The 21,314-nt window shown below is 41.4% G+C and overlaps 1 protein-coding gene across 2 annotated transcripts in view; it reads right to left on the bottom strand.

The window, feature by feature from the left end:
• Positions 1 to 19,240, bottom strand: part of PRKD1 (protein kinase D1) — a 349,145-nt gene extending 329,905 nt beyond the window's left edge. For both annotated transcript variants that reach the window (XM_051822738.3, XM_051822739.3), the window contains exon 1: positions 18,848 to 19,240. In XM_051822738.3, coding sequence (XP_051678698.1) covers positions 18,848 to 19,111 — 264 coding nt within the window. In that variant the 5' untranslated portion in view covers positions 19,112 to 19,240. The remainder of the gene's footprint in view (positions 1 to 18,847) is intronic.
• Between the last annotated feature and the right edge of the window lie 2,074 nt (positions 19,241 to 21,314).

The following is a 21,314-nucleotide window of genomic DNA, read 5'->3' as shown; positions in this document are numbered from 1 at the left end:
AGAATTAAATTCACTGTGATATGGATTCATTCATAATTGTCATAAAAAAAGCAAGTAAATAAAATGTATAAAAATATTTGCTAAGCAAAGGCCTTAGAAAATGGGCAACTCACACACAAATTCTTAAAAGAAAGCAACCAGTGAAAGATACTTTTCTTAAGGACCCTTCATTATTTCCACAGAATCAGTGTGCTATTCAAGAATGATTCATTGATTTACACCAGTAGCTAAGATTTATAATATCCATTGGTTTTGAGCCACAATATCAGCAATATAGTGTCGCTAAAATCTCTTCTTCCAAAAGCCTTCTGTTCCCACTTCTCATTAGAAGAAAATGTTTTGAAATAACTTAGGTCAATCTAATCACACTAAATAACTTCTTTTGGTAAATGAAACTGGCACCTGAAAATTTAAAGATGAGTGAGGATTCCCTATCTCCACAATTTTGTTACTGGAAGATAGTGACAGCAAATTCCAAACAAATTGTGATACCAAACAGATATTACTTTACCAAAAAAAATATGAGGGTGGCATTTGGCACAATGAACAAACCACTTGGGACACTCCCATCCTATATCAGAGTGCCTGTGTTTGAGTCCTGGCTCAGTTTCTGATTCCAGGTTCTCACTTATGTGCATCCTGGGAGGCAAGAGATGATGGCTAAGGTAGCCAGGTCCCTGCCACTCACAGCCTATCCCAGTCTTGGCTGTCACAGGCATCTGGGGAGTGTACCAACAGATGAGAGATCTTTGTCTCTTTCTGTCTCTAAATTTAGCATTACATTGACAATTAGACATTTTACAGATTATGTGACTCCTCTGAGGTGATGATGAGCATCACATAAACAGGCACTCACACCTCACTACTGGCACTATCTACAATGACAGTCAAGTTCTAGCATTCATTACATTCATTATCAACACAGGGCCCAGGGGGAGAATATTGCCATCTGTAAGAGAAATAGAGAATCACTATAGTGGTAGCCTCTAAAGTGACTACAATTCTAGCCAACGATGAACTGGAATGTGAATTCCAGATGAGGGAAGGCTTCCAGACTAAGCAGTGATTTAAGCTAACATAAATAATACCACACTGTCAAAGCTGAAGTGGTTTTAAATCTCAGCCAACATAATAGAGGTTTAGCATTTCTCCCTACATACACACACTCCAAGCTCTGCAAGGCCACGGCCATTCTAGCAGGTGAATGAAGTATTTGAGGGGATGGGGAGGGTGTGTTGCTTTTTGCTCAGCAGCTGTGCAAATTGTGTAGATGATTGAACCTCACTGGCCTTCAGTTTCCTCATACTTAAAATGGCTGCTCAAGAGGCTGCTACGAGAATCCAAAATCTCAAACAAGAAGTAGAGCCTGAGACTGGCACACAGAATAAACGCCAGGAAGCTCTGTCCCCTCTGCTAGTCATTGTACCATGAAAGAAACTGCCAACTCAAGGTCCTTGACCACTCGGGATTTTCCACAGGAGGCCCGGAAACTTTGTTGACCACAAACCCATGTTCTTGGAATAAGCTAACCCTAAAACGTGCACAACTCATTCAAAAACTCACCTGTCATAAAACCCAAACTACCCTACTTAGAAAAAAACCACCTCTTGGATCTCTCTTTATAGCTATACATGAGTTACCTAGTGGGGCTATTCCTGCTGACTCAACCCACAGGAAGGTCAGGGATTAGCTGTCACTGTCCTTTCTCTGGTATCAAAGCCTTGAATCTCATGCTTCACCTACTCTACCCTGTTCAGGTCTATGCACCAGCATGGATTCTAAGTCGTCAGCAGCAGAGCTTAACTGACAATCTTCCCCCAGCTCATTACTTTTTTTGTTAATGCTGAAAGCATTACAGCTGTTTACCTTAGACCACTAGTTGTGGTTAAGTGATCCTGACCTGTAGGTGTTATTGTTCTGAGGATCTAACAAAACTAACCATAATTACAATTCTGTTGTTCACATGTGTGCTTGGTTGCCCTAACCCATATCAGAGATACAAAGGACACTAAATGCCAAGACGACACCATCCTGCACCATGGGAACCACACAGGTGGCTCCAAACTGACAGCCAGCATCACCTTCCTGTCAACGGGGGAATTTTCTCCTTGAAGTTCGGCTATGATCTCTTAACACTCTCAATAAACTGAAGAGTGAAAAGCAGCAGGGGGAGGAAGAATGTTCACGTCTAATTAATATTTTAAAGGTCCTGAATTAATATTTGACCCAAGTAAATTCTCTGAATTTAAGCAGCTGAACAAGAACTGAACCCCTGGTCTCCCTCTGGTACGGTTATCAATCCAAAACAAAGGGGACAGTTCCATAATAATTCAACCGTTACTGTATCATTAATATGAATGATTTAGGCAATCTAGAAAAAGGTTTTGATTTTTTGTTATGTCCAGAATTAACAGTTTAAAAACCTTTAACATCTTAACCTGATGGATTAGTCCTTGTTACTGATAAATGAAAAATATTGACTATTAATAAAGTTTGAAATTTATAATAAAAATGTAGCTGAATAAAATTTCAAGCAAAAAAGATTTTACTTGAAAGTCAATCTGAACTATCCACAAAAAATAATATAAAAACCAAGGCTATTTAATAGTACACAGTTTTCATATTTAAAAAATATTAGTTAATTTCACATAGAAATACATTTTGGTGACAAAAAATAGGTTTTGATTATATTCAGATTCTTCTTATTCCATTGCATATGAAAAAGGAAATACCCTCAGGTATTTATTTAATGCTGAATACACTTTTAATTTATCTTAACCATCTATTATTTCTATGATAAAAAGTACACACTTCAAATGTCAAGGCATGATACTTGATGCATATGTCACAGTCCCTATAACACCTGATAAAAAGAAATAATGAAATAAAATATCACAGCAGGACCTTATATGGATGGATGAAAAATGTGTTTCATAAATTCAGTATGATTATTGCAAATCTGTATGCCCGTGGTTACTTTTTGGAATAGTTAAGATTTGTTAAGGAAGTGAACAGACAGCAGGGTTTCTTGAAAGGCAAATGGATAGTATACACTCAGGCACTAGTGCAGGAAAGTATTTTTTAAAAGAACAAAATAATATAATGCCTGATAAACTGAGGTCTCAAACATTCATTATGCATCTTATTTCATCCCATGTTAATTAAGTGCTAGTAGCCTTTTAAGATGGATTCTGTCTCCATTTTATGCAGGGGAAATTTGAGGCTTGGATATGACAGCTACATAACAACCAAAATGAGGCAAAGCCAAGAATGAAAGCCATGATGGCTTCCTTCTAGAAAGCCTGTGGTTTTAAGGTTTTTACATAGACTAGTCTACTGCTAAGCAACTGGACAGTTAGTAAATGACAGTTCTTTCCTGTATTTTTTTTTTTAAAGATTTTTATCCATTTACTTGAGAGGTAGAGTTAGAGACAGAGGGAGAGACAGAGAGAAAGGTCTTCCGTCTGTTGGTTCACTCCCAAAATGGCTGTGACAGCTGGAGCTGCGACGATCCGAAGCCAGGATCCAGGTGCTTCCTCCCAGTCTCCCATGTGCATGCAGGGGCCCATGGACTTGGGGGCCATCTTCCACTGCTTTCCCAGGCCAAAGCAGAGATCTGAATTAGAAGAGGAGCAGCTGGGACTAGAACAAGTGCCCACATGGGATGCTGGTGCTGCAGGCAGAGGATTAACCTACTGTGCTACAGTGCCAGCCCCTCCTGTTATGTTTTAAGATTAACACTTAAAAGCTGAACCAAAGGATAATGAGCTAATGAAAGCCAGATCACATGGCTGAGAAATGACAAATATCTAATGCGTTATCACAGAAAACCTGGTCTCTAATATCTAAAACACAAAGGAACTCATATAACTCAATAGTAAGAAAACAAATAATTCAATTTTAAAATGGGCAAAAGACCTCAACAGGCCTTTTTCAAAAGACATACAGTCAACTGGTATATGAAAATATGATCTCCACCAACAAACATTGGAGAAATGCAAATTAAAACCACCACGAGATAACCACCTCACATGAGCTAGGACGGCTATTCTTAAAAAGATGAAAGATAAGTGTTGGGGAGGAAACAAAGAAAAGCAAACCCTCTTGGTGGGAACATAAATTAGTGCAGCCATTTTGGAAGACAGTATGAAAGTTCATCAAAAAGCTACCAAGTGGCAGGTAATCCCATTGCTGGGTTTACATCTAAAGGAAATGAAATCAGGTACTGAAGGATCTGCAATTAACTGCAGCATCATTCACAATAGCCAAGAAAGAGAACCAAACTCAGCATCCATCAACTGATGAATGGATCAAGAATATGTGACACATATACACACATATGGAATGGAATACTATTCAGTCTTTAAAAAGAAGGAAATCCCTTCCATTTGCAACAAGAATGAGCCTGAAAGACATTATGGTAAGTGAAATAAGCCAGACACAGAAAAAGAAATATTGCCTGTTCTCAGACATATAGAACAGAATTTTAGTAAGCTGAACTCCCAGTTGCCCCTCTTCCAGGCCAGCTCTCTGCTGTGGCCAGGGACTGCAGTGGATGATGGCCCAAGTGCTTGGGCCCTGCACCCGCATGGGAGACCAGGATAAGTACCTGGCTCCTGTCATCGGATCAGCGCAGTGCGCCGGCCACAGCGTGCCAGCCACGGTGGCCATTGGAGGGTGAACCAACAGCAAAAGAAGACCTTTCTCTCTGTCTCTCTCTCTCTCACTGTCCACTCTGCCTGTCAAAAAAAAAAAAAAAAAAAGAAAAAAAGAAAAGAAAGCTGAACTCACAAAAGCAGAGGCTATAATGGTGGCCGCCCTGGGCAGGAGTGGAGGGGTAATGAGAATGAGTAGAGGCTAGCTAAAGAATATAAAATTTCACAGTGTGTACAAAATTTAAGATGGTTAAGTTTCAGAGATCTATCACATAGCATGGCTAGTTGCCGCCTAATGGCAATGTTTTTGACACCTGAACACTGCTAAAAGCATGAACCTTAAATGCTCTTATCATAGATACACACACACACACATACATAACACACACACGCATACACAAAATGAGCAGGTGTATATATTAATAATTCCAAAACTGTATGCCATATAAATAGCCACTAGGGATACTCACATCACAAATGGGAGTGCCTGTCTCTGCTTCCACTTCTAATCCAGCTTACTGCTAATGCATACCCTGCAAGGCAGCAGATGATGATGGCTCAAGTGCTACCTCCCTGCCACCTACATAGAGTTTCTGACTCCTAGCATTGGCATAGCCCATCTCTGGCTGTTGCAGGCAGTTGGGCAGTGAACCGATGGAAGGAAGATAGATCTCCCTCTCTTTGTCTTTTAAAGAAAAAAAATGAAGAAAATTTTTAAAAGCTGCCATAGAAGAGAATGTTAATAGTTCAGGTAAAAGACATGAATTTAAAGAAAGCAAAAACATTTGTACAACTTGAAAACAATGTGTATTTTATGGCTTAAACAACCCATTAGTAGAGCTTTGAGAAATTATTAAATGGCCCAGTTCAATATCAGTGTCAGTAATAAAATGGAAAGAGTTGTGCAGAAGGCATTTATGATAAACTTGAGTCCAAGAATGTAAACATTTCTTTTACATAAAGATTCTTAAAATCTTATTTTATGATTATCTTGTAGGAATAGCCTACATTTTATTTTAATAATAAAAGTGTCATTAAAATATTGACTTACTACCTTAAAGTGAGAATAATTAATATGATAAACAGTAGAGTACTTGAATAGACTATAGGAACAATATTATAAAAATTGAACCTATCATTCATGTATTCTGTAAAACATTTGTCAGAAAATACTTCCAGAGAAAAATTTAAATTTGCAAAATCAAAAAATAATAGCTTCTATTTTTCCTCAAATTGTTTTTTATTTTTGATGTGTTTCAATAATAAATGCAAATCTATTATATATACTATTTTAAAAATCAGAAAGTGTCTCAGTGCGGTTTTTTTAAGTTTTTTGAATCAAAAGTAAAATTGTGTGTAACCTCTTGGATCTATGATACACTTGATTACTTTTCTAGAGTTCTTTCTTCTTCTTACATGAATTGTTTTTCTTTTTTGTCATTTGGCTAGAAATTGTATTTTATTAAGTGTATTTAAAGATATAAAGCAACACTCTTTGCAAAAAAACTATATGCCATAATAAATACAATTTTATCTTTCCAATTATACCATAATAAAATTAGGACAGGGGTATCTTGTAGGATCACCTTTTTCTGCAGTGTTCAAAGGGCACTCAGGGTAAGAATGATGTCTTGAAATCTGGTATTGTGATGCCTCTGGCTTTGTTTTGTTGTGTAAGATTGCTTTAGCTATTCAGGGTCTCCTGTGTTTCCATATGAATTTGAGCTTCATTTTTTCTAGATCTGAGAAAAATGTCCTTGGCATTTTTACTGGTATGGCATTGAATATGTAAACTACTTTCAGTAGTATAGACTTTTTTTTTTTTGATAAATAATGTTTTTATTTTTGACTTTTTTTTTTAAACTTTTATTTAATGCATATAAATTTCCAAAGTACGACTTATGGATGACAATGGCTTCCCCCCCATACCGTCCCTCCCACCCACAACCCTCCCCTTTCCCACTCCCTCTCCCCTTCCATTCACATCAAGATTCATTTTCGATTATCTTAATATACAGAAGATCAGCTTAGTATACATTAAGTATGGATTTCAACAGTTTGCTCCCACACAGAAACATAAAGTGAAAAATAATAGATGATTTTTTTTTAAATGATGATGAAATCAGAGCAGACCTATTGTCATGTTTAATCCCAGTGAGAGTCAAGTTGGGAATTGATAATTTCTTTTTTTTTTTTTTTTTTTTTTTACAGAGGATCAGTTTAATATGCATTAAGTAAGGATTTCAACAGTTTGCACCCCCATAGAAACACAAAGTGAAATATATTGTTTGAGTACTCGTTATAGCATTAAATCTCAATGTACAGCACATTAAGGATAGAGATCCTACATGAGGAGTAAGTGCACAGTGACTCCTGTTGTTGACTTTACCAATTGACACTCCTGTCTATATATGATTCTTCCAATCAATTAACATGGAAAATTTTTTCACTTTTTGTGTGTCTTCTTCTATTTCATTCTTTAATATTTTGTAATTCTCATCATAGAGCTCTTTGACATCCTTGGATAAATTTATTCCAAGGTATTTGATCTTTCTGTAGCTACTGTGAATGGGATTGATCTTAGAAGTGCATTCTCAGTCGTGGCATTGTCTGTGTATACAAAGGCTATTGATTTTTGTGTATTGATTTTATTCTTTCCACTTCACCAAACTTTTCTATGAGTTCCAGTAGTCTTTTAGTGGAGTCTTTCAGATCTCCTATATATAGAATCATATCACTGGCAAATAGGAATAGTTTGATTTCCTCCTTCCTAATTTCTATCTCTTTGATTTCTTTTTCTTGCCTAATGGCTTTGGCTAAAACTTCCAGGACGATACTGAATACCAATGGTGAGACTGGGCATCTTTGTCTGATTCCAGATCAAAATGTGAATGCTTCCAACTTTTCTCCATTCAATAGGATACTGGCCATGGATTTGTCATAAATTGTGTTGAGAAATGTTCCTTCTGTACCTAATTTGCTTAAAGTTTTCATCATGAAAGAGTGTTGTATTTTATCAAATGCTTTCTTTGTATCTATTGAAATAATAATATGGTTTTTGTTATTCAATTTGTAAATGTGATGTATCACTTTGATGGATTTGTGAATGTTGAACCATCACTACGTACCAGGGATAAATTGCACTTGGTCCAGATGAATGATCTTTCTGATGTGTTGTTGGATTCAATTGGCTAGTATTTTGTTGAGGATTTCTGTGTCTATGTGCATCAGCGAAATTGGTCTGTAGTTCTCTTTCTATGTTGTATCTTTTTCAGGTTTAGGAATTAAGGTGATGCTGGCTTCATAGAAGAAGTTTTAGAGGATTCCCTCCCTTTCAATTGTTTTGAATAGCTTGAGAAGAACTGGAGTTGGTTCTTCAAATGTCTGGTAGAAATCAGCAGTGAAGCCATCCAGCCTTGGTCTTTTCTTTGTTGAGAAGATCTTTATTAATGATTCAATTTCTTTCGTGGGTATTGTCTGTTTAGGTTTTCTGTCTTCACGGCTCAATACTGGTAGAGTGTATATGTCTAAGAATATACCCATTTTTTTCTAGGTTTCCCAATTTGTTGGGATACAGCTCTTTGTAGTAATTTCTGATGATTCTTTTTATTTCTGTGGTGTCTATTGTTACAGTTCCTTATTCATCTCTAGTTTTATTGACTTGGGTCTTCTCTGGTTTTTTTTTTTGGGGGGGGGTTAGTTGAGCCAATGGTGTATCAATTTTGATTTTTTTTAATGAGCTCTTCATTTCTCTGATCTTTTGCATTTTTTGTTTCAATTTCATATATTACTTCTCTAGTTTTAATTATTTCTTTTCTCCTATTAGTTTTGTGCTGCTGCTTTAGTGGGTCCTTGAGATGCACTGATAGCTCATTTGGTACATTTCTCATTTCTTAATGTAGGCACCAATTGCTATAAACTTTCCTCTTGCGGAGCTTTTTCTATATCCCGTGAGATTTGATATGCTGTATGGTCATCTTCATTCAACACACTACAGGCAGTTATAAACAAAATAGCCTGGTACTAGTACAAAAGCATATGGATTAACCAATGGAACAGAACAGAAATGCCAGAAATCAACCCATCCATCTACAACCAACTTATCTTTGACAAAGGAGCTACAATCAATCCCGAGAGCAAAAACAGTCTCTTCAACAAAAAGTGCTGGGGAAACTGGATCTACACATGCAGAAATATGAAGGAAGACTCCTACCTTATACCTTACAGAAAAATCCACTTAAAATTTATTAAAGGGTTAATCCTCCAGCTGCGGCACCAGCATCCCATATGGGCGCCAGTTCTAGAGTAAGCTGTTCCTCTTCCAACCCAGGTCTCTGGTGTGGCCTGGGAAAGCAGAAGAAGATGGCCCAAGTCCTTGGGCCCCTGCATCCACATGGGAGACCAGGAGGAAGCTCCTGGCTCCTGGCTCCTGGCTTCGGAGCCATTGCAGCCATTTGGGGAGTGAACCAGTGGATGGAAGACCGTTGTCTCTCCTTCTCACTGTCTGTAACTCTACCTCTCATATAAATAAATAAAATCTTTAAAATGTGTTTAAAAAAAAAGACCTCTCTCTCTCTCTGCCTCTCCTCTCTCTGCGTAACTTTCAAGTAAATAAATAAACTTTTTTAAAAATTTATTAAAGACCTAAATCTAAGACCTCATACCATCAAATTATTAGAAAACACTGCAGAAATCCTGCAAGACATTGGCATGGGCAAAGAGTTCTTAGAAAAGACCCCAGAGGCACAGGCCATCAAAGCCCAAATTGACAAATGGGATCACATCAAATTGAGAAGCTTCTGTACTGCAAAAGAAACACTCAGGAAAGTAAAGAGGCAACTGACAGAATGGGAGAAATTATCTGTAAACTATGCAAATGGTAAAAGATTAATAACCAGAATATATAAAGAGATCAAGAAACTCAACAACAACAAAACAAATACCCAGTTAAGAAATGGGCAAGGAGTCCATGCTGTGGCGCAGCAGGTAAAGCTGCCACCTCAGTGCCAACATCCAATATGGATGCTGGTTCAAGTCTCAGTTGCTCTACTTCCCATCCAGCTCTCTTCTATGACCTGGAAAATAACAGAAGATGGTCCAAGTCCTTGGGACCTTACACCAGCATGGGAGACCGAGAAGAAGTTCCTGGATCCTGGTTTCAGATTGGCCCAGTTCTAGCCGATGTAGCCATTTGAGGACTGAACCTGTGGATGGAAAACCTCTCTCTCTCTCTCTTTCTCTCTCTCTCTCTTTAATTCTTACAAATAAATATATAAATCTTAAAAAAAAAATGAAGAAAAAGAAATGGGCAAATAACTTAAATAGGCATTTTTCAAAAAAAGGAATCCAAATGGCCAACAAACATGAACAAATGATCAGGATCACTAGCTATCAGGGAAATGCAAATCAAAACCATAATGAGGTTTTATCTCATATTTGTTACAATGGTTTTCATACAGAAAACAACAAACAACAAATGCTGGCGAGGATGTGGGGGAAAAGGTACCATAATCTACCACTGGTGTGAATGTAAACTAGCACAGCCACTGTGGAAGACAGTAGGGAGATACCTCAGAAATCTGAACATAGACCTACCCTATGATTCAGCCATCCCACTCCTGGGAATTTACACAAGAGAAATAGAATCAGCATATGAAAGAGTTATCTGTACCCCCATGTTTATTGCAGCTCAATTCACAATAGCTAAGATATGGAATCAATCCAAATTTCTATCAACTGATGGCTGGATAAAGAAATTATGGGATATGTACACCACGGAACACTACAAAGCAGTAAAAAAATAATGAAATGTTGCTTGCAACATTATATTATATTCTAATGGAAAACATACCTAGTGAAATGAGCCAGTCTCAAAAGGACAAATACCATATATTCTCCATAACCTGTGATAACAGAGCACATAAAAGGTAATCTATAGGGGTCGGCACCATGGCACAGTAGGTTAATCCTCCGCGTGCAGCACCGACATCCCATATGGGTGCCGGTTCTAGTCCCGGCTGCTCCTCTTCCAATCCAGATCTCTGCTGTGACCTGGGAAAGCAGTAGAAGATGGCCTAAGTGCTTGGGCCCCTGCAACCGCGTGGGAGACCGAGAAGAAGCACCTGGCTCCTGCCTTCAATCGGTGTGGCTCCAGCTGTCGCGGCCATTTGGGGAGTGAACCAATGGAAGGAAGACCTTTCTCTCTGTCTCTCCTTCTCACTGTCTGTAACTCTACCTCTTAAATAAATAAATAAATAAATGTATCTATAATCTATAGAAGTGAAATTGACACTTTGAGATGCAATGACTTTGAACAGCCCTTGACTCAACTGTTGTAGAACAGTTTTTTTATATACTATTTATTGAACTCTTTACTTAGTATAGAGTTAATCATATGTGTATAAAGTGAACTGAAAATAGATCATAGTAAAAAATAAGAATGAGAAGAGGAGAGGGAGGAGGAAAAAGTGTGGGACGGTGGATAGCATGGGAAAAATTATTATGTTCCTAAAGTTGTACTTATGGAATGCATGGCATGCAAATTCCTTAAATAAAAGGTTTCGGGGGGGGAGGGATAAAAAAGTATGACCAACAGTCAGAGCTATAAAAAAATCAAATACAAATTTACAAAAGTGCACCAAACCAAACCACTAACTTAATATGATCCATATGAAGCCAAAACTTTGTACCACATATAAAATTTGATCAAAAAGCTACTAAACATATTTTCAGATGGTACTAACCATTAGGTCCCAATGCTCAGCTAGTGGCTAAAATGCTGAAATAAGAAATGGTGACCCGTTAATCTAATGGTCCTGTTTTCTGATCTTTCCAGTATACCTTTAGACAGTATTTCCACTTTTTAATTGCCCCTTCCTTTCTGTCCCTGTGTCATCTCTCTAATTGTACAAAGACATCATGTAAAATATAGTAATACTTTTTCAAAATCCTATATAGTATACCATTCCTATGCAGAACTGATATGACACCAAGCAAATAAGCTGAAAAACAATAAATCCATGACTATAGATATTTACTTCACTGCAAGTGTACAATCTTTTTATCTTTTTCACAATAAACTGATCATCTGCTTAAGCTGAGACACCTATTTATAGGGAAACTGTGTGTAGGAAGGAAAAAAAATCAAACCAAACTTTAAAAAAAGTTTCTATACAAAGCAGGCTTCAATAGTAACAGGTTTAACACTGAATACATAAGCCACAGTCCTTCCAACTCTGAATCAGTGAAGGATACATTAAAAAAAAAAAAAAAAAAACTCCAGTTGATAAAGAATACATGCTTCCTTTCTTAACAAGATATACCAGTCTACAGGCCTTAGATGATCCAAATACTTTTATTATGTACACTCACATATTTTACTCATATTTTCATTATCACATTCATACTTTTCATTCATTTTATGATCTAAGTGAAAAATGTGGATGCTAACAACTGAAAGAAGCATTCAAAAACTCTTTAAGTTGTGCCCAAATACAAGCAATAAATTCAAGAAATTCCTCATCAATCAGATTTAGTCAGCATAGATACCAACAAACCAGTGAAGGCTACATATTTTTTTCCTTTTCAACAAGATAAATTGAACAAAATTCCTGAATGATTTCATATTTAAAAACCTAAGCTTCATATTTGCCAACATTGCTAAGCTGCTGTATCAACTGTCTGACTAAGCCAAATAGAACCTCTTGCAAATTTGCAAGAAACCTCCATACAGGAAACTGAAATTTTGAACAGGCATAATTATTTCTGAATATGTGGTGTTTTTACATTACCTCTTACCTTTATTACACTCTGAACTATATCTCTTAATGGCCTTGGGGCTTTATCAGTAAAGACTTTGTATATTTCATTTATCTTGATTCTGTATGAGACAAGGATAAATCAGAAACTATATAATGTGGGTTTCTCTGCTACCAAATAACTTCAAGTATTACCATCATTATTGGTTTCTAATGAAACAAGAATATTACTTGACAGTATCACAAGAATTCCTGGGGAGAATTTTAAATATTCTTTTTGTCAAAAAAGAATTCTGAAGATACATGAGCAAAATCATTATGATCTTGGCCAGCACCGCAGCTCACTAGGCTAATCCTCTGCCTGTGGTGCCAGCACCCTGGGTTCTAGTCCCAGTTGGGGCGCCGGATTCTGTCCTGGTTGCTCCTCTTCCAGTCCAGCTCTCTGCTGTGGCCCTGGAGTGCAGTAGAGGATGGCCCAAGCGATTGGGCCCTGCACCCACATGGGAGACAGGGAGGCACCTGGCTCCTGGCTTCGGATCAGCGTGGTGTGCCGGCCGCAGCGCACCAGCTGTGGCGGCCACTGGGGGGTGAACCAACGTAAGGAAGACCTTTCTCTCTGTCTCTCTCTCTCTTACTAACTCTGCCTGTCCAAAAAAAAAATCATTATGATATTTGCATCTAAATTCTACCAACACTATAGAAGGAAAAATGATGCACTCTTACTGTTTTGTTCTGTTCCAATACATTCCAACATTAAAAAGGATTAAAGAAATTGAAACCTTATTTTCAAAATCTCTCTAGAGTAATGCTATCTTTAAAAACACCCTACGCTGCACCTACCCTCCCAATTATTTTCACATTTAGGCTTAGATCTTTCAGATTGACAAGATAACTGTCAGAGGTGAAACGTCAAAAAGATGAATTATCCCCAGCCCATAAAAACAACACAAACAAATACAAAAATTAGACAAACTTCATCAAATCCTACATGATTGCATTTACCCACCTCTAATCTACTTTGATATCAATACTACTGTCTTGATCATTATAATAATTTCTTTAAATAAACATGCTTTACTTTCATCAGCTCTCATCTGCCAGTTCACCCCGCAAATGTCCACAACAGACAAGGACTGGGTCAGGCCAAAGCTGGGAGCCAGGAACTCACTCCAGGCCTCCCACATGGTGCCATCTCCTAATGTGGCCCAGGGTGCAAATAACATGAAGGCAGAATCAGGCACAGAGGCACTCTCATGTGGGATGTGGGCATCCAAATGGGCATATTAACCACAAAGCCAAAAATCCCCTCTCCCTTTAATAATCATGATAAGAGTATGGTAGGCTGAACTGCACTCTCACTCTCCTTAGGTATGGGGCAAGTTTTTAAACTTTTTTAATAATTTTCTAGCCCCCTAGCACTACCATCATACACATGATAGTTTTATTCATTCAAATTTATCTCATAATGTCCCAGATTAATTCCAGTATTGTCAAAACAGCCAATCATTCAACAGTTCCCAGCCCAAAGACTGCAAAGTTTGATGCCTTTAACTTCCCTATCTCAAAGGATATTCTCTTTGCAAAAATTGTTAAATGGCATATACCGTATCTACACCGATAGCAAAACATAAAGCAGAGTTTCTTTTTTGGATTGTGAGAAACATGGTGAAGCCATGTTCTTACAGTCTACAATACAAAATATCAAACAGTATGTGGAGACCACACATGAGTACTGAAATATTTCAAAAAAGCCACTTAAGATACTTTCATAATATGCTACATATAAATGTATCACTTTATATATATAACTCCAAAATATAATCATCTTATTACTATTAAATCTGAAAAAAATAAATTTTAAATATAGACAGTATTAAAAGTATACTGGTTAAGAATCATTTAATGAAATGACAAATTCTGTACTTCATCTTTAAATTAGAAATCAGCAGACATAAAATATGCCCAAATATAAAATTAGAAGAAGAAATACTTCTATACACCTATGATTCATAGGCTATCATTAGCTTAAAAAGACTGTTGTTCAACAGGTGTTAGGTTGGTCAATCAGCTAATTATTTCCAGCTTTCTCAATCTGTGCAATAGAGTAGCTCAAGTTAACAATAAAAACGGAAATTATACTGCAACTGTTAAGAAAACAATGTACAATTAAGAAAGCAAAACATGCAAAGTGTGTTACTTCTTTAATGAGTAGTGAGTTACCATCTGGTAAGATCTCACCTTTCCTGGATGCTGTGACACCAGCATCCCACACTGGAAGGCCAGTTTCAGTTGGAGCTGTTATGTCTCTGATTGACCTGCCTGCTAATGGGCCTGGAAAGGAAGCAGATGATGGCCCTTGGGTCCCTGTCACTCACATGGGAGACCTGGAAGGAGTTCCAGGCCCCTGGCTTGGGCCTGGACCAGCCCTGGCTATTGCAGCCAATTTGGGAAGTGAACCAGCAGATAGAAAACATCTCCCTCTCTCTCTTTCTCTCTCTCTCTCTCTCTCTCTTTCCCCCCTTTCTCTGCTTGCACTCTGTCATTCTGCCTTTCAAATAAATATTTTGTAAAACATCTCACACGTCAATCCCTTTGGCCAGAAAGATGATTGTGCAAAGTGAAACTAAATTTCAGGAGTCTTAGGGATGTTATTATTCAAGTAAATTCAAGAATACATAAATTTCTGATAACAGTCAAAACAGTGTTATTAATTGCATCACACATCCCTAAATTAATGTTGCTTAGGTTTTTTTCAGAAGAGAGAGAGAGAGAGAGAGTGTGTGTGTGTGTGTGTGTGAGAGAGAGAGAGAGAACATGTAGATAAAGTACTATGATTGATACCAAGAAATTTTTCCTTTGGAATGTTCTGCTCTGTTTCAGAACAACGCCTTCTTAGACTATATATTCACAGTTCCTTTGATAGCAGAAAGTAAAAGTGTTTCAAAATGAAGTCAATTACTGTCATTATTTTGTTACCTTCCTGAAAACAAGAATCATGTACAGGAACTAACAGAATACATATCTTTATATACAACCAGCCTTTGGTGTTGCAAGCTTGTGAAGTATAGAAATAAATACAATACAAAAACAAAAAACCCTTCAGCTAATATTTCCCCAAAAAAAGAATTAATTACATCTTATATATTTATACATTGTTACATATAAAAAAAAGCAAGACTAGACTTTTCAACAAAACTAAAAGATAAAAGAAATATTTAGTTATATAATTCAGTAGTAACCAGGGCATATTATCCTAAAATGAAAGCATTTTTGTTGAATCATCATCAAAATTTTTCAAGTACAGTCATATGTTTACTACTTTTTAAAATCGACCTAATTAAAGAAAACTACAACTTAAGTTCTAAATAATAAGAATTTAAAGATGAGTGTTGCAGGAACAGTGTCTCTCTTATTCAGCCTGTGTACTTCAGTCGTTCATCCCATGAAAATGTCCCAGAAATGTTGCTGAAATCAACTGAACTGCTAATACTTCCAAAGATTTAAGCTATGATGACCAACGACAGAATTTAGGGAGTTCATGAACAAACTGGATGCAAAACTTCTTCACACAATTTAAAACAACAAAAGAGGAGGGCTCAGAAAACCAAGGGACCCTGCTGCTGTGAACCACACGTGAGTCTGGTCTACATAATACATTGTAAATAAGTTCAAACTGTCAGCTCTCTCCTGATAAACCATCACCCCCCCCCCTTCTCCCATCCTTTATCTTTCTTTCTCTCCTCTGCCATTTGTCCTCATGGTTGATGTCTTCATAAGGTACTTCAAGAAGAGTGGAAACAGAGGACAAAAGGGCCTCCCCTACCTCTGAACTCCTCCTTCCCGCCACAGTGACACACTCTACCATTCCTACCGTCATAAAGCAGATTTCTATTAGCCTGTGATGGACTCATATGGCTCCCACCTTGTTTCTGGCTGGGGTAATAAGGTATCCTGCAATAGATGACAGAAGACAGAAAAAAAAATCCTCTGTCTAGATCCAATACCAAGAACATATTTATTTAGTGTTCCAAATATAAGTAATTCTCAGATTCACATATGTAAATCTCTGCAATAATCTTCAACAAAAAAATCAAAGTGAACTCCTTCTCTTGGCTATTGCAAGCAAACTTCTCAAACTTTTCTTTTGAGACAGAACTACCGGAATAAATGCAAAAGGAAAGGGCTGCCCTTCGCAAATCAATTACCAGGGACTGCTGATGTTCCCTTTCCAGTATTTCTCCAAGTCTCTCCCCTAGAGTCTTGGCCCGGGTTCTAAGCAGCTCACAGCAACAAACTCCAGTTTTCTTTCTGTTGCAATATGGCTGGCATTCCATAGCACCCTCCACACAGCAAATCCATGGCTCAGATGTTCTTGGGATGATTTCTCTATGCGAGGATTACTGAGTTCATTTTAATGTCAAGGCCTTCTCTAAATACCCTAGACCCCACCCCGAGTCTACTGCAATCCAGGGGTGCCTGCAGCCCCTCTCCCTTTGACTCACCTCACTCTTTCCATATGACATCCCTCTTGGGAGCGACCCAGATGCAACTCCCAACCTCTTAAACCTTGATTGTTTCACCTCATCCTAAATTCCATTAAGGTGTGCGTGTGTTTTAAAGCTGGCAAACAAAGTCTGTCCACATTATTAGACTGCATTTAAATATTCTGTCACCACATCCTTGCGTTAGATAGCCCTTGTCTATATTCCTGCTGAACAATGGTTTTCCCACTGTGATGTAAATTCTAAATGTTATTGCAAAAACTGAAGGAAAAGGAGAAAAGTGTTACTATATTCTTGGAATTGTATCTGAATTACATGAAATCTGTTCTCTATATATATAAATAAAAAGGGGAAAGAAGACTTCCACACACTAATAAATAAATAAATAATAAATAGATAAGAAATCACAGTTCCACAGAGCTGCATGTTTTTTGGAGAAATGTTATTATCTCCAGTGTGTCTGTGCTTGGGCAGCACTGCATTTCAGTGAACTCTTACACACTCTAACATGGAGATGCTGTGGCCACACTCTGATCAGGTAAGGCTATTGATGCCTAGGGGAGTGCTCCCGCTCTCCCATAACCCACACTCCCTGACACTGGGGCTGGACACAAACATTGCATGGAAGCTGCAAGCAATTGAGAATCACACATGCACTATAAAGTGCCACTCCTTTCACTGAATGAAACTTGCAGGCACTCATGGTTACCTTTGTCTGGCCTTCAGAACTTTCACAACTTCCCAGATTAGTGATCTCTCCCCCCCCCCTTAGGCTTTCCTAATGTACCTGAGCTCAGTGTGTCACAATTCAAAACCCTCCAAGTTTGGCAAACTCCATTTCAAATAATTTTCAAGAAGGCAATTCCTGATTATTCAGGAGAGCACTGCAAGGCAGTCCTAGCCAAGTCCTCCAGGACTGAAATCCAGCACCTTTAGTGCCCTCTGTCTCCGCCCCCAAGCCCTGGCTGACTGTCCTGAGAAGACTGGCGCCAAGGCTCCCACTAGCTTATACCCCCACCGCCCCTTGCCAACCTGAAAATCAGACTAGCAGTGTAAACAGAGGTGGGCGCGGAGTCTCCCCCAGGGTGGCCTGGTCCAGGACCAGGGCCCTTTTCTAGCCTGCCCTTGATGGCCGCCGTGGAGAGGCCCACAGTCTCGGACTTGAGGGCACTCAGCCTTGAGGGAGTCCCTGGACATCACCCCAACACTTCAGTGTCCCACTCTCTATGTGCCAGAAAAATAAGCCGCAGCTCCGCGGCTTCGTCGTTGGAAATTCTGTCCCCACGCTCTTACAGAGGTGGGACCAAATGACCAAAAGGACTTGGGTAGTTGGGGTCCGCTCAGTTGTTTTCACAGCTGGCCAAGCCAATCCCCCTCTCTTAAAAGCCCAGTTGACAGGTGAGAAATTCCTCGCGCCCAGGTCATTCCAGGAACCCATCAGCAGCAACCTGGGCGTGGGGGGACGGATCTAGAGGGGAAGGGAGTGGTGCTGAAGCCGTGCGGAGCTCGTCCCGGCGGGACTTCGGGCCGGGAACGCGCCGGTCCAGGCTCCGAAGGGAAGGCTGGGGGGCGGAGAAGGGAGTGGGTAGGGAGCCGGCAAGTCCCAAGGGTGCGCAGGAGCGCGACGAGAGCAGGGTAGGATGCGTGGACATGTCATGGGACGGATGGAAATGGGCAGAGAAAGGACTCAGACAGGCGAGAACCTGGGGATTCGGAGAGCATGGGGGCGCCAGGGCAGAGCAACAGGGAGCGCGATGCCTTGGGCGCGGGCGTCCAAGTCCGGCTGGTCGGTGCCAGAGGCTTCCTGAGCGCCGGCGAGCCCAGCTCCGGCCGAGCCCCCGCAGCCGGAAAGTTGGCGGCGAGGGTCGGGGAGGGCAGCGCCCCCTGCGCCGCGCGGCCGGGAGGCCGGGAGGGGAGCGGCACGGCGCCCTACCTTTTGGTCGACGATGGAGCAAGCCATCTCGCGGACGTGCGCCAGGCTGTAGTCCCCGGACGAGTCCTGCAGCAGCAGCACCGGCTCGCGGCTCAGGCCGATTTGTAGATGGAACGAGATGCCCCCGGCCGGGGCCGCGACCGGAGCCAGGAAGGGCGCGGGCCCCGGCCCCGACCCCGGCACCAACGCGGCGGCCGCTGCTGCCGCGGCCGCCGCCACGGGCAGCAGCGGGCTGGGCGGCCGCAGGAGCGGAGGAGCGCTCATCGCTCGGCGGGGCGGCGGGGCCGGGCGGCCGAGGGCGGGGGCCGAAAAGTTTTTGCGGCGGCCGAACGGAGAGCTTCTTTCTCGGAGAGCCGAGACGGAAAATAAAAACTTTCCGGAAAAGTCCCGGCGCGGGGGGAGGGCGAAGGGATGAGGCTCTGGAGGGGAGGGGAGGAGGAAAAATGGCCGAGGCGGGAGGACTGTGCCGCCGGGAGCGCGGCCACCGCGCGGGGGAGGTGCCGCCGCCGCCGCCGCCGCCTCCGAGGAGCAGCCGCCGCGGCGCGCTCGGGGCCCCGGGGCTGCGGGTCAGCGCGGTCGGGCGCCGGGCGGGGGCGGGCGAGGGGCGCGAGGGGCGGGGAAGAGAGCTGGGGGCGGGCACTCCGGAGCCACCACCAGGCGGGCGCTGGAGCCGCAGGAGCCGCGGCCGCAGTGGCCGCAGGGTGCCCGGTCGCCGCCCCCTCAGTCCGAGGTTCCGGGGGCCTGAGCCTTGGCGAGCCGGGACAGGACCGAGTGGCGGGGCTCAGGGCCACCACGGAGGGCGCGGCCCGTGCCTCCCCTCCGGGTCCCCCGTCTCTGCAGCCCCCGCTCTCCGGGCCGCCGACTTGAGGGGCCCGGGAGTCGGGACGCACCTCCCCCTCCCGGTCTCCGGGGCTGAGAGCTCCCCCGGTCCCCACAGTCCCCACAGCTGGTGCGGGGGCACCGGGACTGCGCCCTTCTGAGTGGGGCGACCTTTGAGGTATTCAAGACTGCCAAACCCTCGGGTTCCCCGTGGGGTTTCCTTCCGAGCCTCGAGGAGGGGATGGAAATAGCGGTTCGTGAGGGAGCCACTCAGATCCCGGCGCCTCGGGGAGCCCTCGGGTGACTACCGTAGAGAGTATAAATCCACAGAAGTGTATTTCGGTGTGCCTACCTTTTTGTCTCTCTCTGTGTCACACCTTTACGTCCACCCCAGTCCTGAGAACCCAGACGTGGGCGAGCAGCTGAATTCACTGGATGGGCCTTTTGGAAGAAAAGGCACCGTCTGCGAAAGGCCAGGGGGTGGGTCTGATGCGGCCTCTTTCCCTCTACTCTCTTTGGCTGGAGCTTCCGCTTTGGAGCCCCAGAAACGATTTTCCTTCTTCTTCTGTCAGTCTCAAGTGTACTTTTCAGGAGTGGTGCTCCCAGGTTCTCCCCTGCACCACCGCCATCACTAGAACCGCCTTCAACATGGAGTACAACCTGCTCGCAGAGTTGTTTCTTGCTTTTGTCGGGTTGGGGGCTGAGAGTCGTGCTTCCCAGTAGTGGGAGATGAGTTTCATTCCCGCCCGCCCCCCCCCCCCCCACCGAGGATGGGTTTCATGGGTGTATAACAATGCACTTGCGCAGGGTCCAGCTCTCATCGGGATCATTGGGGTCCTGCTCAGTCCCATGCTCTGCTATCATTGCTTGGGAATTCTTAATAATATTTGAAGAAGGGTCTTCACAGTTGCATTTAGCAGTTGCCCAAGCAGTTTATGTACTGTAGTGTGTCACTTCTCCACTTCCCTGGTACTTCTCTAACATACCTAAGCAGCCTATTTCGTATACTTTCTTTCCTGGGTCGTTACTTTTTTTTATTTTTTTCTATTATCTTGACCTGTGGTTCTTGCCCAAGATATTGCAAGGTGGTTTCTTTAGAGCTGTATCCCCAGTATAGATAATGCGGTCTTCTGCACCCCTGGCTACACTGTGTTGTTCGCTGCTCTAGAAGAGATTTGAATGTACTCTGGATTGATAGTTTGTTAGAATCTACATATATGCGTTGGTGTTTCTCCTGCTTACTTCTTTATGAGCTCGTCCTCTTTATTCTTCATGTTAGAGTATCATTTTCTTAGTGTGCCAGACTCAGTCACCTAAGCCAGGACAATGAATCAGTTCTTCCTGATGCAATAGCCGTCTCACTTCTCTAGGGATTTTCTTTTAATGTCAGAAAAGATATCTCATTTTCTTCCAAAGTTTGAAGAAAGGCAATATTCTGCAATTTCCTATTACTAGGAACAAAGTTCCTGTTCAGAAGGAATTTATAAAAAGCTAGCTTCAGTTCAGATTCAGGAGAGCTAGAGCTAGTCATGATTTGTAAATATAACAACTAGGTGCTGAGATTTTTCCCTGTTCCAGACCCCATAGGTAAAAGTTGTGCAGCTTTCAAGACAACTCAAACGTATCACATTGAAAAGAAAAAAATAAT

The sequence above is a fragment of the Oryctolagus cuniculus genome, chromosome 12 (assembly GCF_051225735.1).
Source record: "Oryctolagus cuniculus isolate XC-2025 breed Fujian yellow rabbit chromosome 12, ASM5122573v1, whole genome shotgun sequence".
In the NCBI taxonomy this organism is placed as follows: Eukaryota; Metazoa; Chordata; class Mammalia; order Lagomorpha; family Leporidae; genus Oryctolagus; species Oryctolagus cuniculus.
This window is presented reverse-complemented; position numbering and strand designations above follow the sequence as displayed.